General features: G+C 36.5%; 1 protein-coding gene across 1 annotated transcript; it reads left to right on the top strand.

The window, feature by feature from the left end:
* The first annotated feature begins 9,705 nt into the window (after positions 1-9,705).
* On the top strand, positions 9,706-23,546 carry LOC138910391 (uncharacterized mitochondrial protein AtMg00810-like). The gene is made up of 4 exons (XM_070201628.1): positions 9,706-9,762; positions 9,846-9,923; positions 22,917-23,114; positions 23,262-23,546. Exons 1-4 carry the CDS (start codon positions 9,706-9,708, stop codon positions 23,544-23,546), a joined length of 618 nt encoding a protein of 205 aa, XP_070057729.1.
* The last annotated feature ends 356 nt before the right edge of the window (positions 23,547-23,902 follow it).

Below are 23,902 nucleotides of genomic sequence, written 5' to 3'. Positions count from 1 at the left end.
GAGACTGGGATATGATATGTAATGAAATGAATATGACTGAGTATGAATTTTCAATTTGAAACAAATAATTCACAGCAATATGACCTATGTGAGTCCCAATAATACTGGCACATAGTCTCAACATGATTTTTAATATGATTCTCGGCTCAATTTCTTTAACACATAAGACTGCATAGATAATGCCAAGATTATCTGACTAAAAAATTTCACGGAAACAATTATGTCACAATTTTTATGGTGCACACCCACACGCCCGTTACCTAGCATGTACGTCACCTCCCAACAATTCACATAATACATATATTCAGGGTTCATACCCTCAGCTCCAAGATTAGAAGAGTTACTTACCTCGAACAAGTCGAATCCAATGTCGAGCAAGCTAAACAATGCTCCAGAAATTCCATTATGCGCGTAACAACTTCCGAATGGCTCGAATCTAGTCACAATTAATTTGATTCAGTCAAACCAAATTATAGAAATTTATTCCATATCAAAATACTAATTTTTCCACAAAATCCGAAATTACACTCGAAAATCGCATGTGGGGCCCACATCTCAGAACTTGACAAAAGTTACAAAATATGAACGCTCATTCAACCACGAGTCCAACCATACAAATTTTACTCAAATCCGATATCAAATCAACCCTCAAATATCCAAATTAAACCAAGAGGGTTTTCACAATTTTTCAACTTAATTCACCAATTAAATGTTAAAAACAACCATGGATTCGGGTAATTTAACTAATATTGAGTTAAAAATACTTACCCCATTGTTTCCTCTGAAAATCTCCCAAACATCGCCTCTTCCCGAACTCCAATCCGTCAAAAATGGAAGTCCCATTTTCAGAACTAAATTCTCTGCCTAGTCATTTTCTCTATGCGATCGCGACACATGCCCATACGATCGCGAAGAACAGTTTTTCACTGCCCAGATTTTCTTAATCACGATCGCGAACGTAAAATCACTCACGCGATCGCGGATCACCGCCTCTCAAACCTACACGAATGCATTCAGCCCCATGCGATCGTGTAGAGCAATTGCCTCCCTTCATCTATTGCCCAAATCCTTCTACGCAAACGCGACCATATCCACGCGTTCGCGAAGCACGACTTAATACACTTACGCAATCGTGTTCCTTCCTCTGCGACCGCATAGAACAAAAATACCCCTGCCCCAAATAAGCTTACGCGATCGAGTCCTAATCTTTGCGATCGCGAAGAAGTTTTGAAACATCAGAAATTAGCAGCTACCAGCAGTGCAAAAATGAAGGAAAATAATCTGAATACCATCTGAAACACGCCAGAGCCCCTCGGGACCTCAACCAAATATACCCACAAGTCCTAAAACATCATACGAACTTAGTCGAGTCTTCAAATCACATCCAACAACACTAAATACACAAATCATACCCTAATTCAAGCCTAATAAACTTTGAAATTTCAAGTTTCCACAAAGAACGCCGAAACCTATCAAATTACGTCTGATTGACCTCAAATTTTGCACACAAGTTATAATTGACATAACGGACCTATTAAAATTTTCAGAATCAGATTTCGACCCCGATATCAAAAAGTTAACCCCCCGGTGAAACTTTCCAAAAATTCAACTTTCGGCATTTCAAGCCAAACTCCACTACGAACCTCCAAATAATTTTTCGAACACGCTCCTAAGTCCAAAATCACCATACGGAGCTATTGAAATCATCAAAATTCAAATCTGAGATCGTTTACATATAAATCCATATCCGATCAACTTTTTTAACTTAAAATTTTAAATTATGAGACTAAGTGTCTCATTTCACTTCGAATTCCTTCCGTACCCGAACCAACTAACCCGATAAGTCATAAATCAATTGTAAGGCATACATTAAGCAGTAAATGAGGGAACGGGACTGTGATACTCAAAATGACCGATCGAGTCGTTACAAGAATTTAAATCCCTGAATGTTGAACACCTGTATTTGGGTCTGAGGCCGTAGTTTATGTGCTTTATGCTTTTTTGGGCCTGAGGTCGTAGTTTATGATTTATGCATGTTGGGGCCTGAGGCCGTAGTTCTATATATGTATACTTAGAACTGAGGTCGTAGCTTGTGCACATATATATATTGGGCCCAAAGCCGTAGTATATTCAGATAAACAGGTTGTTCATCATTCAGAAGAGGGAGTATTCACATCCTTATTTTCTTTGTTCAGTTATCAGTTATCGGTTCAGTTATCAGTTATCATTTCAGTTTTAGTTTTAATAGTTATCATTTCAGTTATCAGTTATCAATTCTCAGTTATCAGCTTAGTTTCAGTTTCAGCATTTATAATTTTTTCTTTCGGTTGCTTTACATACCAGTGCAATTAAAATGTACTGACGTCTCTTTTGCCCTCTCACGATGCATGTAATGATTTACAGGTTGACGATTCAGAGCACTAGGATTCTCGTACCAGCTATTTGGTAATCCCTAGTTCTTTCGGGGCATTATCATTACCTTATAGTCTTCAGTATTTTCAGACAGTTAGTGTTTGCAGTACTTTATTAGAGGCTTCATAGACTAGATTAATAGTTAGAAAGAGTCACATGCTTTTAATGTTAAGCAATGTTGACTACAGATATGTTTCAGACTTGTATTAGTGTTTCCGCACTTGATTTATATCATTCAGACTTTCAGTATATCAGCATGTGTTAGTTTATCTTCCGCATTCAGTATGTTATGATTCAGTCAACTAGTTGGTTCGTTCGGTCACATGTAGTTAGGCACCTGGTGTCGTGTTATGTCCATGCCCAGGATCGGGCGTGACAGTCGAAGTGGTCGTACCTGAAGCGGCCCCGAAACCTCCTCTAAATAATTTCATCCCTGGAGGATTCTCTATATAGAATGACTTTAAGGTCGAAAAACCTTCAAAGCAAGGGTACTGAGGTGAGTAAGTACATATGCTCCGTCACCGAGGACATGCTCCCGACAGTTCGGGAGGACTACAAGTGGGAGGGCAAGGAAGTGGTCGTCCCTAGCCTTGATTAGGACATCACCACTCATGTGGAGGGGTATTTAAGTGTTTATACATACCCCTTCACGCTTGGCCCGGTGGATACAATAGTCCTCGACTTATACAAGAGGTACGAGGTCTGCCTCGGGCAGATTCGCCCGTCCTTTTGGAGGATCATGATCCTCCTCCATCACTTCGTCAATAACACGGAGGAACCTCAGTTTACCATCGACCACATGCTTAACCGCTACATTTCCTGAATCTTTCGGAAAGGGTTAATCAAGCTCGTTCGTTAGGCAAAGAAATATCCATTCTCGAGAATTGATAAATACAGAGATCGAGGCTGGCAGGGGGTCTTCCGGTTCCCCGGACGCGGACACCGAGGCCAAAAAGAAGGAGGTCGTGGTCAGGGTCAGAAAGAGCAACAAGAAGAGTACCCGGGCTAGGGTACCAGATCCTGAATCCCATTACCAACTCAGGGACTACCCTAAATTCAATTAATTATGAGTACGCCTAAAGCATTCTAGCGCATTCATGATTTAACCTTTTCAACTTTATTTTGCCTTTGTGGCATTTCACTTTCGACTTCTTTTCTCCAAAACTTTCAATTTCAGAGGATTGGGGAACCTTTGGCTTTTCAAACTTTGTCAAAATGGTTAGCCATATGGTACTTAACCTATTCAACTTTATTTTGCCTTGTAGGCACTTTCAATTTGATTTCCTCCTTTCAAGAGTTTTTGATTTCAAAGCATCAGCCACCATGGAAAATCGGGGTTGACTTGATGCCCCTGCTGAGGCTGGGTGCCTCTTGAATATTAGCTTGTATCAAACAAAAGCCTGGTAAATCAGTCTTGCCATCCCTTCTTCTCCTTAGTTTTGGAACAGTGTTAGACCGAAAGGGATTCAAAGAACAACAAATAATGGAATGGACAATGAATTTTGACAAGAGGTATCCCTTTTGGGGAAAGGAAAGAAGGACTTATTTGGAGTACATGCGGACTTCAATGAACATGACATGCCTTTTGGACTGGATGCCTGATATGTGTAAACCGTCCGACACTCAAAAATTAATCACAACTTTTGCCTCGAAACCGAGAAACCTTACCCAGGACTGTGTCGATGCCAATGGCTGTGAAGATCCTCTTTTCGATCAGTAGTTCCCTTTGCGGGTTTTCAACAGCTGACCTCTCTCATTTTTCTTCTCACCATCACCTTATAGTTCCCTTTGTGGGTTTTCACTAACAAGATTCTCTTATTTTTATTTTCTCTGCTCGACATCGTCCTACGATGCCCGTGAGGGTTTTTATCAGTAAGACTCTTATTTTATTTCTCTCATTTGGTTGTATCAGATCCAAGTAACTGTATCCTTCAATTCTTGAAAATTCTCGTTGATTGATCGGAAGGACTTGAAAAGGATTTGGGTAAAAAGTATTTGGATTGAATTACAATTTTGGAACCTTTAAGGCGAAACTTTTGCCGAACCATTGTAACAACTGCCCCAGTTTCAGTTTTTTTATTTTTATTTTGGTGTGACTGAACCCTGGAGAGAGGCTGCCTACGTATCCTTTCGGAATCAAGTCGAACGTAGTTCAAGTTAACATGAACTGTTTTTTTTTCTTTTGTCTTTCTGTCTGTTTTGTTTTCTTTCTCTTTCCTTTTCCTTTTTTTCTTTTTTTTTTCTTTTTTTTTTCCTTTTCAATAACTCCTTTAGGTTCCAAAGAGGGTAATCAAAGAAAGGTAATCGATTCAAAGGGTTGGCAAAAAGGGTTAATGGTGTTTGAGTAGCGAGAATGAAAGCCTTCGTCATCCCAATCAAAGAGCATTAAAGGTGCGTGAAGGTTCAAACATAGTACCTTTTTTGACTGCATCAATTTGGAGCCAATTTCCTTTAGCTTCTTCATGATGCGGGAGGATACACCTCAGAACGAATTTCCCCACTTCAAATTTCCTGGGCCGCACTTTCTTGTTGTAGGCAATAGCCATTCTTTGTTAGTACAACTGCCCGTGACAAATTGCAGCCAATCGCTTTTCATCAATCAGTGTCAATTGTTCCAATCGATTCTTGACCCAATCTTTATCCTCAATCTCGGCTTCAACAATGATCCGAAGAGAGGGAATTTCAACTTCTTCTGATTTCATTCGGACTTGGCCTAGGCCTTCTGTTCTAATTCTTTGTTTATTTTCTAACAAGCCTTATCTTCAACATATTCTGCTTCTTGATTTATTATTTCGAGGTCTGACAGCATTTTAGGATCTAGGCATGAAGTCCGCAAGCATGTCATGTCATTAAAATCTGCATTAACAGAACTAAAAAGAGAATAAGAAAGGTGACAAGATTAAGAAAAGAGACATTCAATGAAATATTAATTTCATTAGATTTGATTTTTTTGTTTTAAAAAAAAAATAAAGATAGAAAGGTTTACATCAGAAAGTAAAACGTCCGGTTTACACCCTGAAATAATCCGGATGCAGAAAAGATAGCAAGACCGGCTACAGAGACTCCCATCTAACAAATAACTTTTCAGGTTTGACGCCCGTTTTTAGGTTTCTCTTCTGCCGCGGCAATGGCTACTGTGGCTTTCAATGCTGGATCATCAAGTCTTCAAATGCCCTTTTGAGAGTCCAACAGTCCTTTATATCATGTCCCACTGCTCCAGAGTGATATTCACATCTAGCATCAGCTTGGTGCGAGGAGGACTTAGGGTTTTGCCGGTTCAGGGCCACTGGCTGCAGTAGACCTAGCGTGACTAGCTTTTGAAACAAGCTCGAATATGATTCACCAACATGGGTGAACTAATTTCTTCTAGGGAGGCTCTTTTTTTTCTTTTTTGATTTTTCTTTTTTTGACATTTTGATTTTGCTTTTGAATTTTTTTTCATATCTTGATTTCTTTTTTTTTTTCTTTTTTTTTTTTGTTGTTTTTCGCTCTTTGTTTTTATTTGTTATTTTTTTGTCACTTTTTTCTTCTTTTTTTTTTCATGTTTATTTTTTCACTCAATTTATTTATGGCTATGATCGAATCCGATGGAGATTGCCTACATATCATGACGTCGCATGAATCAGATCATTACGTAGTTCAGGGAAGATCAGGAATAGACTGGCCCATTTTTTTTTAATAAAGACTTTTAAATATTATTTTATTTGAGTTTTTTATTTTTATGGAATTTTGAATTTAAAAAATATATATATAATTCTAAAGAAGAAAGAAAATATTTTGGATTTTTTTATTTGAATTGTTTTTCTTTTGTTTTTCAAATTAAAAACTTTGGAAAAGAAGAAAAATATTTTTGGATTTAGTTTTTTTTTTTGGATTTTCTAAGGAAAAAATACTAAAGAGGAAATTAAGGAAAGGGAAAATATTTTTTGAATTTTTGGAAAATTGGGGTCAGAACCGATGAGGTTTGCCTACGTATCTCACATCCAGTGAGAATCAGACTCACGTAGTTCGGTCGGTTTTGATACAATAGGGAAAACATGATTTTTTGACTCATTTTCAAAATGACTTTTCTTTTTCTCCTTTTTTCAATATTTCGGCAGAGTTTCTAGATTTTTCAAATACCGGGATTTTTGAAAATCGGATGAATTTTCTCTCTCCTACTTCTCACTTCTGCCTTTTCTCAATTTTCTGTATTTATTTTAGCAGGTCAACATGCAAATCAGATCAAATAAAATGCACAAATAGCACGTGGGATGCATCATGATGGTTTTTTATTTTTGGGTACACCTGTCCTAGACGGACCCAACCCCTGTTTTGAGTCCCCAAAGTCAAAGGCACGTGATACAAACAAACGTTCATACCAGGGATCCGACATGAGGCTATGTTATTCTAGGTTTAAAATCCTGGGGGGGGGGGGGGGGGGGTATTTTAGACCTGGCTTACCCAAGCAGACAGCTCGAGCCGAGGTGGGGGCAATATACCGGGAGCATGAAAGTCTACCCGGCCTAGTTACTGATCCAGCCTCGTTCTATTTGGGATGACCTCTTATAGAATAGTGGGCCACGCGCACATGTGCATCATAAATTCAGAAGACTCAGAAGGGAGGCGTAAGAAGGCAGTTTATATAGTTCAAATAATATCAAAGCGATAAATGAGCGGCAATTAGCACATTAGGCCCACAAACACAGTAATATCAACAATCAAGAAAGCCAAGTATAGATCACATTACAAGCTCGAATTCTGAACTTTGTATTAGAAGTTTTGGGTTATTTTCCCCAGCGGAGTCGCCAGAGCTGCCACACCTCTTTTTTCCCCAAAAGATATATGTGTTATGGATTGATGTGGGTTAAAGAGTTTTTCCAATTAAAGTGACAAATTTGAATAGGGATTACAGAGTCGCCACTTGGAATTGATTTTTTGGGTGTTCCAAGTCACCTTTTATTTGAATCCCTAGTCAAAGAAAGGTTTGACTCTATTATTATTGGTCTGCGAAAACAAAGTGCGGGTAAGGAATTCTGTTGACCGGAGAGAAGGTGTAAGGCATTCCCCGTGTCCTGTGGTTCTAGGAAGGTCACTTTATTGACTACAACTTGGCTTGAATTAATTTTAGATAAACTGTGATTTATTAGTTTTCATGCTTTATTTGTCCGCTTTTATATTAAAATATGGAATTATCTTTGAATCCGTTTTATTTATTGTGCCTAAATCATGCCACGTGTACGTGCACGCAATTAATAGCATTTTTATTATATTTAAGGTTGTTTCGCCCAAAGTTGCGCAAACGCATACCTTGATTTTAGTTTTGGGAATCGTAATTATGTCACGCAAACGTATATTGAATCACGATGATTCAATTAATTATGAGTACGCCTAAAGCATTCTAGCACATTCATGATTTGTTTCTTTCCTAAGTTTGAGATTATTGTGAATGCCATGAATTATGGAATTACTTGTGGAATAAGTGTATGATTTTAGATATTTGAATAAATAAACCATCATATACCAATACCTTACAACCCAACAATTGAAGCCCAAACTAATTAGGGTCCAAATCTTCCCAACTTTAAAGCAAGTTTGAATACTATATTTCCAAAAATATGATTAACCATATAGCATTTAAGGACTAACTTATATTATTATTTATAGAGTTTAAAGGCAAATAAATAAAATCACATGAAATAAGATAAAAAGAACAGAGGAAAGAATAAACCTTTAATGCAAAATTTCCAATTAAATGAGTCTCCAAGAACCAGTACAATAACTCAGACGAACGTCGAACAAGCATTAGCGACGAATAACATCAAATCTAGTGAACAGAGCTCCAACGGAATCCTCGACCTCGACTATTGACTCCACTTTTTGGAGTGTAAAAAAGGATGTTATAAAGTATTTTTGTTGGGTTTTGGGTGATGACTTGCTGGATTCTTTGAAAGAAAGACGAAGAAAGAATGACACGAGTAGAAATTTCCTTAGCGTAGAAAAAGAAAAAATAATTTCTCTAAATTCCCTCCTCCCTTCTTTTTTTTCTCCTTCGCCCTCTTTTTTCTCCTCACATTTCTCTTCTATTTATAGAAAAAATTCAGAATTTTTCAGATTTCTGTTTTAATTTTTAAATTTTATTATTATTTTTAATTAAAAAGAATTCCCACTTCCCATTCTTCTTCTTTTTTAAAAAAATATAATTTTCCACTTTCCTTTACTTTTATTTTTAAATTTCCCATTTTTTTAATTTTATTATTTTTAAATTCCCACTTTTTTACCTTTTTTTAATTTTCCACTTATTTTACTTTTATTTTTTTAATTTCCCACTTATTTTACTTTTTTTTTAATTTCCACTTACTTTTTTTAAAAAATTGTTTAGCTACCTTTACTTTTATTTGTTAATTCCAACTTTTCTTTACTTTTCATTTTTTTTAAATTTCTACATTCTTTTACTTTTATTTTTTTAATTTTTCACTTTCTTTTACTTTTTTTAAAACATAATTTCCACCTACTTTTACTTTTAATTTTTTATTCCATACTTTTCATTTTCCTATTATTTTATTCACATCCGAAAATTTTAAAAATGTTTAATTTTTTCGTTTTCTTTTTAAATTTATTTTATTTTAAAATAAATTTAAAAATAAAAATAATACTAATAGTAATAATTTGACCTTTTAAATTATTTTTAATTCTTACCCTATATAAATAAAAATGTAACAAAGCTAAAAAAATATATATACTAATTTTCTAAAAATATTTACATAGTAGAAGGTGATAAAAATTCAAATATAGTCAAAAATTAGGTGCTCACAACGGGCAGCATCGGGGGGAAGTGATCGGGAGGCCGAACCCTCTTCGACTCGGGAGCCTGAAGGAAAGCCAGTGGTTGCGGCCTCTCGAGAAGATACTTCCGCTCCGAGAGAAGCTGCTGATGTCATTGACATCCTCGAGTCATCGTCTCATACGGAGTCTCTATTTGACGAGGCTCAGGTCATCAAAGAGAAACCAACCGAGACATCACAAGCCACAGATGAGGCCCTCAACCTGTTCTTTGAAGGAATAGATATAGATGTATTGGAGAACTAATACGGGTTCGCTAACCTGGAGCTCCCAAAAAAGGATGTGGTGCCAGAGTCAGGCAGGCCGAGCTCGATCCCAAAGCTGGTGAAGCAGTTCCCTGCCCCGATCTTTGATCCCGACTGTAAAATAATGTCCATGTTTACGATCCCGATGGATACCTGAGTGCTGTCCGGGCCGGTTGGCTTTGCCAGCTACCTTCGTTGTTTGGTGACTAGAGAGGATCAAGTAAAGATGAACGAGGTGGATGCACCCAGCCTTTTCAACGAGGCACAACAGACGCTGAACAAGGTATGTTTTTGTTTCTTTGTATCCCTTGAAGGGTTCATTTAACCTTAGTATATTCTTATGATCTCATCATTTTTGTTTCTCAGTCCTCGGTGCTTCATCACGAGAGCATTCATCGGTCTCAGATAGATGTGAGCCAGCTTAAGTTCAAGCTCAAGGAACAGGTATGACAGAAGGATATGTACAAAGCTCTTAATAAGCAAAAAGACGAGGCCCTAAAGAACCTCCCCATCCTCCAAGCCAAGCTGGAAAAAGCTCAAAAGAAGGCCTCATCAGTGAACGGGAGCATGCCGTTCTGGCCGAAAAGATAAGGGTATTTGAGATTAATAACAAGAGGCTAAGAGCAACTGCTAACGTCGCAACCTTATAGTTCCAAGAGAAGATAGACCTAATTGACCAGCTTCAGGCCGAGACGAACGAGGTCAAAGCCTCAGTCGAGGCGTTGAGGAGCAAGATGGATCTTTTGGCCTCGCAAAATGAGGCTACTAAAGAGTAGTTGGCGTCGGCCAAGGATCAGCTCAGGGTGATGAAGGATAAATCTGACAAGTAGTCTCGGCTGAATGATGAGCTCCAAGCACAACTGGACTCGGCCGTCTCGGAACGGGATGCCCTCGGTCGAGAGTATACCGCGTTGAACTCCAAGTTGGAGGTAGATTCGAACAAGTACTCCAAGGTCTAGCATATGGTGGCCCAATACAAGAACAACGTGGAGGTGTTCGAGGCCCGTTTAATAACAAAGGTCGAGTATGTAAAGTGGCTATCCCGGAGGAAGACCCTCGAGGAAATTCACACTCGGTGGTTCGATCTATCGGCCGAGATCGAATAGGCTAAGAGGCTCGAGCCCGAGGAGAAAGAGATATACGAGCCCAAGGGTTCAGGAAATGAATCGGGCTCTGGTGAAGACTAGGCAGAGATGCCTTAGTTTATTTTTTGTTTTCTTTTGTTCGTTTTGTTGTTTATTTTGGGGTCGTTTTGCAGTGCCTCTGTAAATACTTTTCGGCTATACTATGTCTTTTACTTTTCAGCATCCGCCTACAACTCTTTGTTTGAAAAATATCATTAATGCCTTAGCATAGAATTGTACATAATTTAGAGTGTTCATTCCCCCTAGAGCCTGAATGAGGCCAGGTTTAAATAACAACTCCGAGTTGCTTTGGCTTCGAAATATCTGATAAAAATGAAGTCTTTAAAATACTTGAATATTTCAACCGGACACGATGATGTTTTGCCGAAGGTGGTCTTTTTGTTTTAATAGCCAACTAGTATTTTTTTCATAGGTTTTAACCATGTGCAAAAAACCTTACTTTCTACGTACGGACTTGAACGTCTCCGAGCCATTTTAAGTTGGTCATAGCCTTTAATGTTCGGGCCCTGCCTAATAATCTCGGTGCCTTCGGGATTCGATAGCCCGAGTTTTTTGATTTTATTATCGGACAGCAGTCCCCGACTCGGGGGGGCCCTTGGGATCTAGGGTTTTGAAACTATTATTTATTCTAAGTAACTTAACAATAATAACGTTGGTGCAAATGTTAAGTCATGAAATATATAGGGCAATTTGTTTTATTACTTTGCATGTAGAGTACATGATCGAAGGCACAAAAGCTTTCTGTCATGGCAAGAATGAGCTACATAGGCATGATTCGTTTGACCGTTTGACCCTTATTCGAGAATCCTGATTTAGGGCGTAATGGCTCCCCCAGTATTCGAGACTGAGCTCGTGAGGGCTCGAATACTATCAATCCAGTACGGGTGATCAACATTCCCGGCCTCAGGCCCGTCTTCAAAACTAGAGTAGCATGTTTTACTGTTGCCTCGTTAAAAATCTTGCAGTAAAACCCACTTTGGGAAAAACTGGCCCAAGGAAAAAAGAGTGCAACACGTGCTTTCAGACCTAATCGTCAAATTTAACCTCGACCGAATACCTAAATTGGTTAGTCCAAAGCATAAAAAACTTCAAAGGAAATTGTTGTTGTAATTCTAGAAGTTCTTAAGTTCTCCCTTCAAATTTCATGCGTGTTGATATCCGATTCATGGTTTCAGATGTTATTTTGGTGATTTGATCGCGTGAGCAAGTTCGCATGATGCTTCAATACTTGTGTGGATGTTTGGCGTGGAGCCCCGAGGGCTCAAGTGAGTTTTGGGATGATTTCGGATCATTTTTAGGCCATTTTCAGTTGCTGGTTTTTGGCTACAGGGATGTGCTACGAACATTTGGTCACGTTAGCAAAGAGCAAATTGCTGTTTGGGGCCTTGTGATTCGCGATCGCGTAAGCCTTTTCGATATCGCATCGGAGAAATTTCTGTTGCACATGGTTGATTTTGGAAGCTTATATCTTGAAATCTATAAGAAATTTGGAGATTATCCAAAAATGAAAGTTGTAGGCCTTGATATCTAGTAGTCAGAAAGTTAAACCATTTGTCATTTGGAGATTTATACAAAATGTTATGACCATTATATTATAGACTATTAGGGAAGAGTTTGGAAATCGTTGTTGAAGAATTTGTTCATCGCGATCGCGAAGGAATGTTGGCGATCGCGAAGAAGGAAGCTTGAGCAGTGGATTTAATGTCCAATTTCGAACCTTTGAGCCATTTATTCATATTTTGAGCTGGGGACCTTCGGATTTAGCGATTTTTAGGCGATTTTTATCACATGGATTGGGGTAAGTGTTCTCTACTCGGTTTCGATTTTATTTCATGAATCTATCTTCGTTTTAATTGAGGATTTCAAGAGAGAAATTGGGAGATTTTATCTAAAGTTTCATAGAGTGAATTTTTGAGTTTTGAACATCGATTCAGAGTCGGATTTGAGTGAAAGTATTATGGTTGGACTTGTAATAGATTGGGTTGTTGGATTTTGTAAGTTTTATCGGATTTTATAAGTGTTGACTTTGGACTTTTGATTAAAGATTTGACCTTTATCATTTGGAATTATTTTCTTAGACATTATTTGATGTATTTGAGTTGCTTTTGGCTAGTTTCGAGCCGTTCAGAGGTCAGTACGCGCGAGATGGCATTTTTGGGCATCGTTTGGCTTGTTCGAGGTAAGTAACACTTCTAAACTTGGTGTTGAGGGTATGAAACCCCAATTATGTGTTTTGTGATTGATGTCGAGGTGACGCGCATGCTAGGTGACGGGCGTGCACTATGTGAATTGTGATTTAGTCGATTCCATGGAACTATGTAGCTATCTTATTTGAACATTTTTACTGAACTCTATGTGTTAGAGCACTCGAGCTGTAATTTATGCTAGAAATCATGTCTAGGCTATATGCTTATCCTGTTGGGGCCCACTGAGGTCATTTCTGTTGTAAAGTTATTTGTTTACATTGCAATTACGTACTCAGTCATACGCATTCCATTGCATGTCATATCTCAGTCTCTGATACCATTTATTGATACATCACATATCACATTATCATTTTAGGCTGATTTTTTATGACATTGTGAGCCCGAGAGACTAGGGAGATTGGTGACTGAGTGAGACCTAGGGCCTGATTGTGAGGATATTGATACTATAGCACGCGAGTTGTCCGTGCAGTACATGAGTTATCCATGCTAATCCAGATATTGATACTATAGCACGTGAGTTGTCCGTGCGAATCCAGATATTGGTACTATAGCACTTGAGTTGTCCGTGCAGCACGTGAGTTATCCGTGCATATACATATATTGATATTATGGCACGTGAGTTGTCCGTGCTGATCATGATTTATTGATTCATGCCATGATTTGGCTTATTATAGCGCTTGGACTGGATCGGCCCCTCCGGAGTCTACATATCTATAGTGGGCGCAATTGCTAGTAGTTATTATGTTTGGGCTGGATCTGCCCTGTACAGTACTGAGTGACTGAGTGTGTCAAGTGATTGAGCGTGATGAGTGAAAACTGTGAGACAGTGAGATTGACTACTATGGGAGTGTGAGTATATGAGTTCATCACTGTGATGCATTGCATTTGGCATGCGTACGTGAGATACATGCATATAGATGCATTTCCTTCTGCTACCCAGTTTTGGTGACATTCATGATTTTACCTGTATATTAACATGTAAGCATGGAGATGTATTTTCCTCATTTTATCTGAAAATGAAACATCTTATTTATTGTTGAAAGATTTTTGGGAAAAATCACAGTTTTCAAACTTACTCATATGTTTTTGTTGTTTCGGCGAAAGATTTGGGATTTACTGTTATACTTGAAAATCATGCCTATTTTTCGTAAATGTGAACGAGTTGAGCATCTTATCTCCGAGTTATTTTCTTGTATCACTTTTATTATATTGTTATGAGTTGCGGCTGGTTATTGGAGTTGGACCCTGACCCTTGTCCCAACTCGTCACTACTTTGAACGTAAGGTTTGGTTTGTTACTTATTGAGTAGATGGGGTCGGTTGTACTCATACTACACTTCTGCACCTTGCGTGCAGATGTTGGATGCTGATGTTGTTACGTACGGAGGGAGCTGGATCGGAAGATGTACCTGCGCTCCAGTTATGGCCATCACTAATCCTTGGTAGCATTAGATTCGAGTTCTGTTTATTTACATTTCAAACAGATGATGTACCTTATTTCATACCAACTTGTAAATTCTAAATGGGACTAGTTGAATTTTGGGTCGTGACAATAGAAAAATTGAAAAACATTGTGGGAGCTAGAGCACCACTCTCAGCTTCTGTCTGATCGAAATCATTGAAAAGCCCTAAGTCGGAGTGCACGTACTAAGACTACCGATTATCCAAGTTCGGTATTTTGTAAGTTCCTAGGTTATAGGTTCCCTAATAACTCCCAATAAATGTCTCTTTTTCCATTATGCAACCATCTCTTTTTCATTTCTATTTACCCCATTCATATCTTTGTTTCGTGTATTTCTGGGAGGAATTCGATCTCAGTCGCGGTCGAAGCATGGCTCTAGCCAATAGGCTAGTAGTAAGTTTGGCTACAGCGAAGCACGACCAGGATCAACTCCTTCTATGCCCCAAGAAAAAGTTAAAAATAAAGCAATCGTTTTCCTTCGTACCAAACACACCCTTAGAAACAATTATTACCTATATGATTATTTCTACTCATTATGTCTCTATCCTAATTAAGCTTAAGCTTTTGACTTTTCAATTTCAATTCATTCTCCACCAATAACTTGTCGTTGTCTTTCAAGCACTGTACTTCGAATTAGGCCTGTTTGGATTAACACACTTTCTGAAACATATAAAAAAAGCTCTGTCTGAATTTTATTTCTTGCACCAACCCAAATAATTTGGGAAAATGACTCTCTCTCTCTATATATATATCAATTAATTGAATGTGCCTTAATATCAAAAAAGTTAAAATCAGTCATAATAACCTATACAGTCATTTTGTTTTTCTCTCATTTTAAACACATACATTAGGCGTATCCAAGTTTAGCGGTATGAGTACATGTGAACCCATACTCCTCTCTCTAAATCATGTATAATAATGTTATATTTTTTCAAAATTATTTAAATATATGTGCGTGAACCCATGCTCAAAGACTATTATAGTGCAATTATTATTGGGTGCACCTCTACAAGTGAAATTGCCGGTTCAAATCTCATTCTAGATCCACCTCTTCATAATAGTGTACTCATCCTTTTAAAATCATGAATTCGCCTCTGCTTATACATATGCATGAACATAGGAAAATTAATATATGATTCGAGTTGAAAATAATAAACGCAATCATATCCGGTGTGAAGTCTGCTTCACCTTATCCAGTCCATCTATATCAATAACGTATTATTAGCATTGTGACATTCTAACTAAGCATGAGAAGCACCCACTCAATGCACTCGTGAATTAATGGAGATAGCTCCCGCGCATGCCACTAAAAAAAGAAATAACATTCAACGTTTAGATAATGATATGATGTTTTTGCCTTATGTATCTGTACTTCCTAATTTCCATACTAGGATAAAAAGATAAGGGGAAGTTAAAGATTTTATGATACTAAGAAAAGTTAAATAAAAGCATTAAAAATTAGAAATATAATTAGATAAAGAATCAATCTAGGGTTGATGTGAGTGACGGTAATTATTGAAATCCGATAACAACAATTTCAAATTTAATGATATATATATATACACATTACTGCCTTCAGTAATTGAGTGATAGAAAAAATTATGAAAAATATTACTAAAAGTCAAAATATTGTAGACGCTTTCAATGTATTAGTGTTTCGAGAAATATATTACCAACTATTGATTTTGCTGCTAATACAAAAACTGAGGAGGAGAGGTTGTCGGTAAGATTCGAATTACCTGCAGGATAAAAATAAAATGAAGTAATAAAAAAGGTGTAGAAATATAAGGATCAAAATAAAGAAAAGGGGGCAGAATAAATTTCTTTTTCGAATAAAATTCTACTAACTCAATTAAGAAACGATAGAAGTTCCTTAAAAACAGCTAAGTAGCTGACTACTGTACTTAATTGTTAATCCAAAATTTGTAGGTGTAGAATTTCTTCTTTTTAATGTGAAACTCTTTCTTTTGGTTAATCACAAAATTACTGAATCATAAACTTGGGGGGGGGGATAACATTTAGTAACCCCTTCATTAATCAACTTAAGTTAGTAAAAATAAGCGTGAAATATATGGTGAATAATGAACTTTTTTTGTATCGTTCTAATTTAGAGACCGTTTGGACATAAGAATTTTTTTCTTTTTTTCTAAGATTTTTTATTTTATTTCGAAATCAACGTTTGTTCATAAAATTTTTAATTTTCACTTCAACATGCATTTTGGAAATTTTCAAAAATTTGAAAAACTCCAAAAAACTGTTTTTCAAATTTTTCAATCAAATCACTCACAAAATTTCAAAAACAATCCAAAATTATATTCATGTCCAAACACAATTCTAAATTTCAAATACCATTTTCACGTAAAAATATTTTCTCCATTTTGGAATTTTACAATTCTTATGTCCAAACACCCACTTAATGATAGTTTTTTGAAGGGATGATGAGATCAGCAGAGCTAAAGCAAGCTGATGTAATTGCTTACTGTATAAGCTAAATCGAGAATTTAGTAGAAAATGCAATTTCTTGAAATAGATAAGGGACACGTGGCATCACAATTCACAACCAAACAAAAGAAAGAGATACGCCACTCAACATGAAATGGTCCCTGCCAACTTCACACACACTTATACAGTATGACTAGCTATTAGCCTATTCTTTTTCTTTATTTTCGTTTTTCAGGACACGAAAATAAATCTATTGGAGTAATAGCACTAACATAGTTGCAGCACAAAGTTATAGGTAGAACAGCTAACCTTCTTCAATTGGCTAACTTTGTTTTCTAATTCTAAACTAGTTTAGAATCCACTATATAAATTATTTATATATATATTTCAATTTCTTATTTTATTCTTATCCTAGAATTTCTTTAGATCAATGTCACACTTATCCATATACGATGCCCACCTGTCAAAAATTAAAGAGCTCACTTTTATTCCAAAAAAGGATAATTTGATCAAATTGTGAGAAGTGACAAAATCAGGGCTAGAAAAGGCTAAAAGAAGACGAAGATGGATTTATGATTGATGTATCATTTTCGACATGAAGATTCTCCAATCGGAGATATGTATAAGCAACAGATAAAGAGAAAGAGCTGGAGTTCATACAAACAAGAATCTGATTCAACTGCAATTTTCACTATATATATTCGAGGTTGTCTTCAAATTATATGTATAGGTCCCTCCAAAAGAAGAAATGAGAATATACTCTATGGTCCATCTTGTTTTCTTATTGCCGCATTCATAGCCCATTTCTTTCTGGACTTGTTGATGTACTCAATCCTCATTAATTTCGTGCTACTCTCGGATTAGAAGCAGGTGCAAGATTGGACGGTCAATATAAGTTTATGCTCATAAAGATTTTAATATTTAATTATTTCTTGAAAATATTTACAAGTATATATATATATATATATATTGAGAGAGTTTTTACCGAAATTTGTAGGTGCTTGTGACCCCTTTTCTTACCATGTACGTCCACGTCTCTCTCGGATAACTTTGTTCAATCACATTACAAAACTAAAAGAAAATTCTTCTTTGAGAATAATGTGTCAGTCTAGGTACCAAATGTAATGTTACAGTCACTTGAACTAAATAGCTGATGGTTTGTCACAATTTGATGGAATTAATTGGGAGTGGAAGTGTACAAGTTGGCCTGATGAGGAGTACTTTCTTTTCTTTTCTCTTTACCCTCCGTGTTTCGCAATAGTACATATTTGCGATTTCTACTCTTTATACTGTTTCCTTATGTCGTTTTGTCTTTTTATTTTCTTGAGTCGAGGGTCTTTCGGAAACAGTTTCTCTACTCCTTTGGGGTAGGGGTAAGGTCTGCGTACACACTACCCTCCCCAAACCCCATTAGTAAAATTCTATTGGGTTGTTGTTGTTGTTATTGTTGTTATACTGGTTGAAATTCAAAGTGTGTTCTATGATGACCTATTATACAATGAAAGGTCTTGTTTAGACAAAAATAACTTTTAATTAGGGGTGGGCATTCGGTATTTCGGTTCGGTATTTAAGAATTCCGGTTCGGTATTCGATTTATCAATTGTCTATACCAAATACTGTACCAAAGTATTTCGGTATTTCTTATTTTGGTTCGGTACGATTTCGGTTTAATAATCTGCCATGCCTAACAATCTGCCATTTGGCGACAAACAGAAATACAGAATGGGAACCATTAGATAAACAACATGAGAATTGAATCTAAAGAAAAAGGCAGACAGTAATATATAACTTTAGTTGTTTGGAACATCAAACAAATTGATCTTATGAGATTGAAACTAAAACAATCAAAATAAGGCTGCTCTTTGAACACAGCATTGTATGCCGAACTTTAAGCCTCCATTGAAGACAGCACCATGCTGCAATAGATGTGTTTTAGGCGCAACAAAGTTGGCGACAAACTTAGCAACTCCAATACATCTGACAGGCTTGCAAAATTTTGAATCTTTGTTTAAATGCTTTAAAAACAAAATGAATCCAAGACTCAGCATCTAAAAGTTTCTTTCCACTTTATATTCTTCAAAATGATGCCAAGAAGTAAGAGAACTATTTAGTTGCAATATGCTATTCTCAATGATATAATCAACAAATATACGTTACAGTTAGTGTATTTACGTATGTTCAGACATTAAAAGAATCTATAAACAAAACTTATAAAAATCTATTGTGTTGGTGTTGCTATCAATTGTGTTGGTGTTGCTATCTTCACTAATAGGTAAACTTTCAGTTGAACCGGCATCACTTACTTTACTTTCATCTACCATCTATACAAAATTAAAACAAATATAAACACAAATTGAGACTAATGCTAACAAATTAAGAACTTGCTCATAGAATTGAACACTTTCCCATTATATATATCTTTCTCTTATAAGATCAATTCCTCTCTTTAATTTACACTCTAATTACTGAGTTAATGATACTCTTGGAATCAATAATAAGTAGTAGATGAATGAAATACTCCTTAAATTCCTGTGAGGAACTTTACATAAAAGTGCACACATATATATAAGCACACAAAAGAGAGAAGGGCTAAACTATGTGAGAGATCCAACCACTTATTCCAGAACTTGTTTATGAAAAGATTAGCCATTAAAAAAAATAAGTGACAGAACATCGTGATCAAATTTCTTTAATCAACCTATACATATATCCACATATAGAGATAACTAGTGGTCATGAGTATATGAAGTTCGAATATGCAAAATATTTCTCATTATGGCACTGGAATGCATACGCCGAGAAAGGGATAAAACTCCTAACTATCAAAATATGCCAGAAGAGGAAGGGATGAAGCTCATGTAATCAACCTATTCATACAATTTGAATCGGAAAAATACACAACTGAGCTCTAAATGTTTGCAGTGACCAAGTAGATCAACAAACAATGTGAAAAAGAAAAACTTAGATCCACAAAGAGTTTTTCTTATTCCAAGAATTACTAATTAATCTACCATAAATTATTATAAAAAACTGAAGATTGAAGAATGAAAAGTTATGAACCTGTTGAAGAATTGAAGATTGAAGAATAAAGTTAAAAAATGAGAAAACCAGCAGTCACACTTGAGAGTTGTCGGCGCCGAGGTCGTGAAGTCGCCATGACGCCGTCTCTATCGCACTCCCAGACGGCCATACCGCAGTCGAACTGTTTCTCAAATCTAATTAGGTTTCTCAGTTCTCACCTCTCTCTCATAGCCAATCTGTTTCTAATTACTAATTCTTATAGTGAAACTAGGGAAAGAGGGTAAGGAAGTTGGGCCTAATCTTATTGGGCTAGAGAGTAGAGATACAACATTAAAATTTTGGGTTGGGCTGGGCAATGTAGGAAGCACATGAAATTCTTTAAAAATTCGATATTTCAGTATACTAAAATTTCAAGATTTTAATACCGAGGACCGTACCGTTATACCGAAATATCGAAAATTTAATACCAATTATACCGAAATACCAAAAAAATCGTAACCGAAATACCGAATTAATTCGGTCCGGTTCGGAATTCAGTTTTTTCAGATTTTATGCCCACCCCTACTTTTAATTACTAATAGAAAAAAGACGTTCTTCGAGAATAAAGAAAAATTAAATGGATAAATATTTGTCAATATGTATTACTATAAATAATGAAACAGTAAACTTTCTAAAATAGGAAAAACAGAAACAGAAAGTTAGCAACAACAGAATGTCGAAATAATTTCTGAAAAATAATTTCGGAATAAATTGAGCCCACTGAATGCACAATGTATCCTTAAAGAAATTATTTCCCTCAAGTACCCGAGCTGCTGGAATATTATCCTCCCAGGATAGAACAATTTAACTCACCGGAGTGTTGGTACCAAAAACGTCGTTGAAACAACGAACCACTCGAAGGCTGTAAAACACACTGAAGATTTTATGCAGAAGAAGAAGAAGAAGAAGAATAAGAAGAAGATCAGAGAATTTCGTAAGGAAAAATTCTTGGATTCAAAGCATATTTATAGACTTTCTCGCACTGTTTCTGAAAAGGTTTCCAACCTTTCAGAAATAGTTGTTTGAACAATCTGTTTTATAGCCATGGCTGTTGAAACAAGCTGTTTGAAATATCATGGGAAAAAGAATTTTAAATAATCCGAGAAAGAAAACGAACCGGACCGGGTCAGGTCGCGGGTCCTGGGTTATTTCGGATTGAATTTTTGTTAATTAATTAAATTAATTAATTAAATAATTAAAAGAAATTTTGTCCAAAAAGCAGGTCGCGGGTCCTGGGTTATTTCGGATTGAATTTTTGTTAATTAATTAAATTATTAATTAAATAATTAAAAGAAATTTTGTCCAAAAAGATTAATCAATTAATCTTTGACCGAATCCGAATCCGAAGCCGAAGCCGAAGCCGAGCGAGCAACGATGACAATGCGAGGCTTACTTTTTTCCAATCCATTTAACACCAAGAGAAGTGCTTTCTCAATATAAGCACATTCACTTTTCTTTCCACTACCAATGAGGGATACTTTACTCTTTCTAAAGTAAAAGGGAGCTCACTTTTCCTCCACTTTCTTCCCTCAATTTTTCATTCACCAATCTTTTATCCCAACAATAAATATGTAATGTAAATTTTGAATTTTAAATCATTATTGTACTTAGAGATAATGTTTATCTTCTAGATCAACATATAACTATAAAGCTTATTGTATCTGTAACAATATTCATCAACAAAATATTACTTGTTTCATGGTATCAGAAGTCTAGGTTTTCTCTCCTTTGTTGACTCATGGCTTCCAACACCTCTACCGAATCATATCCTCCTTCCCCGGTCTCAATCACTAATGCTTCCTTCATTATTCCATCATCTCCCACAGCTATTTCCGTCTCAAACATTAAAAATCTTGTCCCTATAGTTCTTGACTATACAAACTATATGTTATGGAGAGAGCTTTTCTTACCCGTCTTCAAAGTTCATGGTGTTTATGGCTTTATTGATGGAAGTTTTCCCTCCTAGACTGGTTGTTTAGATGCTCATGACTTGGTGACACCCGATGTTTGGGGCTATTTTTCTGCACTGTATGTTTAGTTTAACTCCTGGTTTTACGAAAACTCTATCATGGAAAAGCTTTTGATTTATCTTTTGTGAAACATTGGAAGATTTTTGAGAATCGGCTTGCCTAGTACCATCGATAGGAGCCATCACGACAGGTTAGGATTTTTGGTCGTGACACCTAACCATACCATCTCACGTTCACCCATTATAACCACCAACATATCTCTAATTCAACGCCTTGACTCTTCTGTTTCTCAATCTCAAATTCCACACATATCTTCCTCTAATACAAAAACACATCACATGATCACTCGCAAGCAAACATGCTCTCTTAAGCCTCACATTCTCCCATCCTTAATCTCTCACATTTCATCACTTTTACCAGAACCAACTTCTTTTACGGAAGCTAACAAATCATCTTATTGGAGACGTGCAATGGCCGAAGAATACAATGCTCTTATAGCCAACCGCACTTGGGATCTTGTGCCTGCACCACCTACTACCAATGTTATTGGTTGTCGTTAGGTTTATCGTATTAAACAAAAATCTGATGGTTCTCTAGAGCGTTTGTCTTGTGGCCTAAGGCTACAAACAACAACAAGGACTATATTATGATCAAAAATTTAGTCCTGTGGTGAAACCAGTAACCATTCGTACTATGCTTGCGCTTGCTGCATCTAAGCAATGGCATGTTCATCAATTAGACGTTAAGAACCCCTTCTTGCATGGAAATCTTAACGAACTGGTATACATGAAACAACATGTTGGCTTTGTTCATCCACAATTTCCTCATCATGTTTGTCGGTTGAACAAAGCTCTTTATGGCTTAAAGCAAGCCCTTAGGGCATGGTTCCATCGGTTCACTTCTTTTAATCTAAGTACTGAATTTCAAAATAGCTTGTCTGATCCCTCTCTTTTTATTTATAAACATAACTCAGACATTGCTATTCTTCTACTATATGTTGATGATATTCTCGTCACTGCCTCTTTTACTACTTTACTTCAATATTTAATTCAGATTCTTAAGTCCGAATTTTCAATGAATGACTTAGGATTGGGTAATTAATTTCTTGGTGTTTCTATAACTGCTCGTGATGGAGGTTATTTTCTATCTCAGTCCAAATACGTGAAACAACTCCTTGGTCATGCAAATTTGCTTTCTTCCAAACCAGCTTCAACTCCTCTTTCTCCTAAGTCTTTACTGCATTCGGATGATTCTTCCCCTTTTTCTGATCGCACACTTTATAGAAGTCTTGTTGGTGGTCTTCAATACTTGATATTTACCCGTCCAGACATTGCAGTTGCAATTAATCAAGTATCTCAATTTATGCATTCTCCCTTAGACATCCAATATACTGCTGTCAAAAGAATTTTGCGATATTTGCATGGTTCATTGAGTCACGGTTTATTTATTTTCGGTGGTTCTATTGACAGTTTACACTGTTATAGTAATGCCCATTAGGCTAGTTGCTCTATAACTCGTCAATCCACTTCGGCCTACTGTATCTTCCTTGGTCCGAATCTTATTTCATGGTCCTCCAAGAAGCAGATTGTTGTTTCCCGATCAAGTGCTGAAGCTGAATATCGTGCAGTTGCTCACGCGGCTGCCGAAATCACATGGTTGCATTCTCTTTTAAAGGAACTTCGTGTTTCTTCTTCTTCACCTTCCACAATTTTCTGTGACAATATTAGCAGCATATATTTAGAATCCTGTTCAACACGCTCGTGCCAAGCATGTCGAGATTGATATTCATTTTGTTCGTGAAAAAGTTGCCGCTGGTATTTTTTGAGTTCATTATGTCCTTAGTCAAGATCAACTTGCAGATTTATAAACCAAGGTACTTCCTTCACCGCGATTATTGTTTTTGCGCAATAAGCTCTGCATTCTTCCAGACCATGCATCGCTTGAGGGGGTGTGATAAATATGTAATGTAAATTTTGAATTTTAAAATATTATTGTACTTAGATATAATGTTTATCTTCTAGATCAACATGTAACTATAAAAGCTCATTGTATCTGTAACAATGTTCATCAAGAAATATTACTTGTTTCATAAATTTCAACCTAATTTACGAGGATGATTAACTACGATCATGATGATA

This window comes from Nicotiana tomentosiformis, chromosome 4 (assembly GCF_000390325.3).
Source record: "Nicotiana tomentosiformis chromosome 4, ASM39032v3, whole genome shotgun sequence".
NCBI lineage: Eukaryota > Viridiplantae > Streptophyta > Magnoliopsida > Solanales > Solanaceae > Nicotiana > Nicotiana tomentosiformis.
Note: the sequence above shows the minus strand (reverse complement) of the source record. Positions and strands in the feature narration are given on the sequence as shown.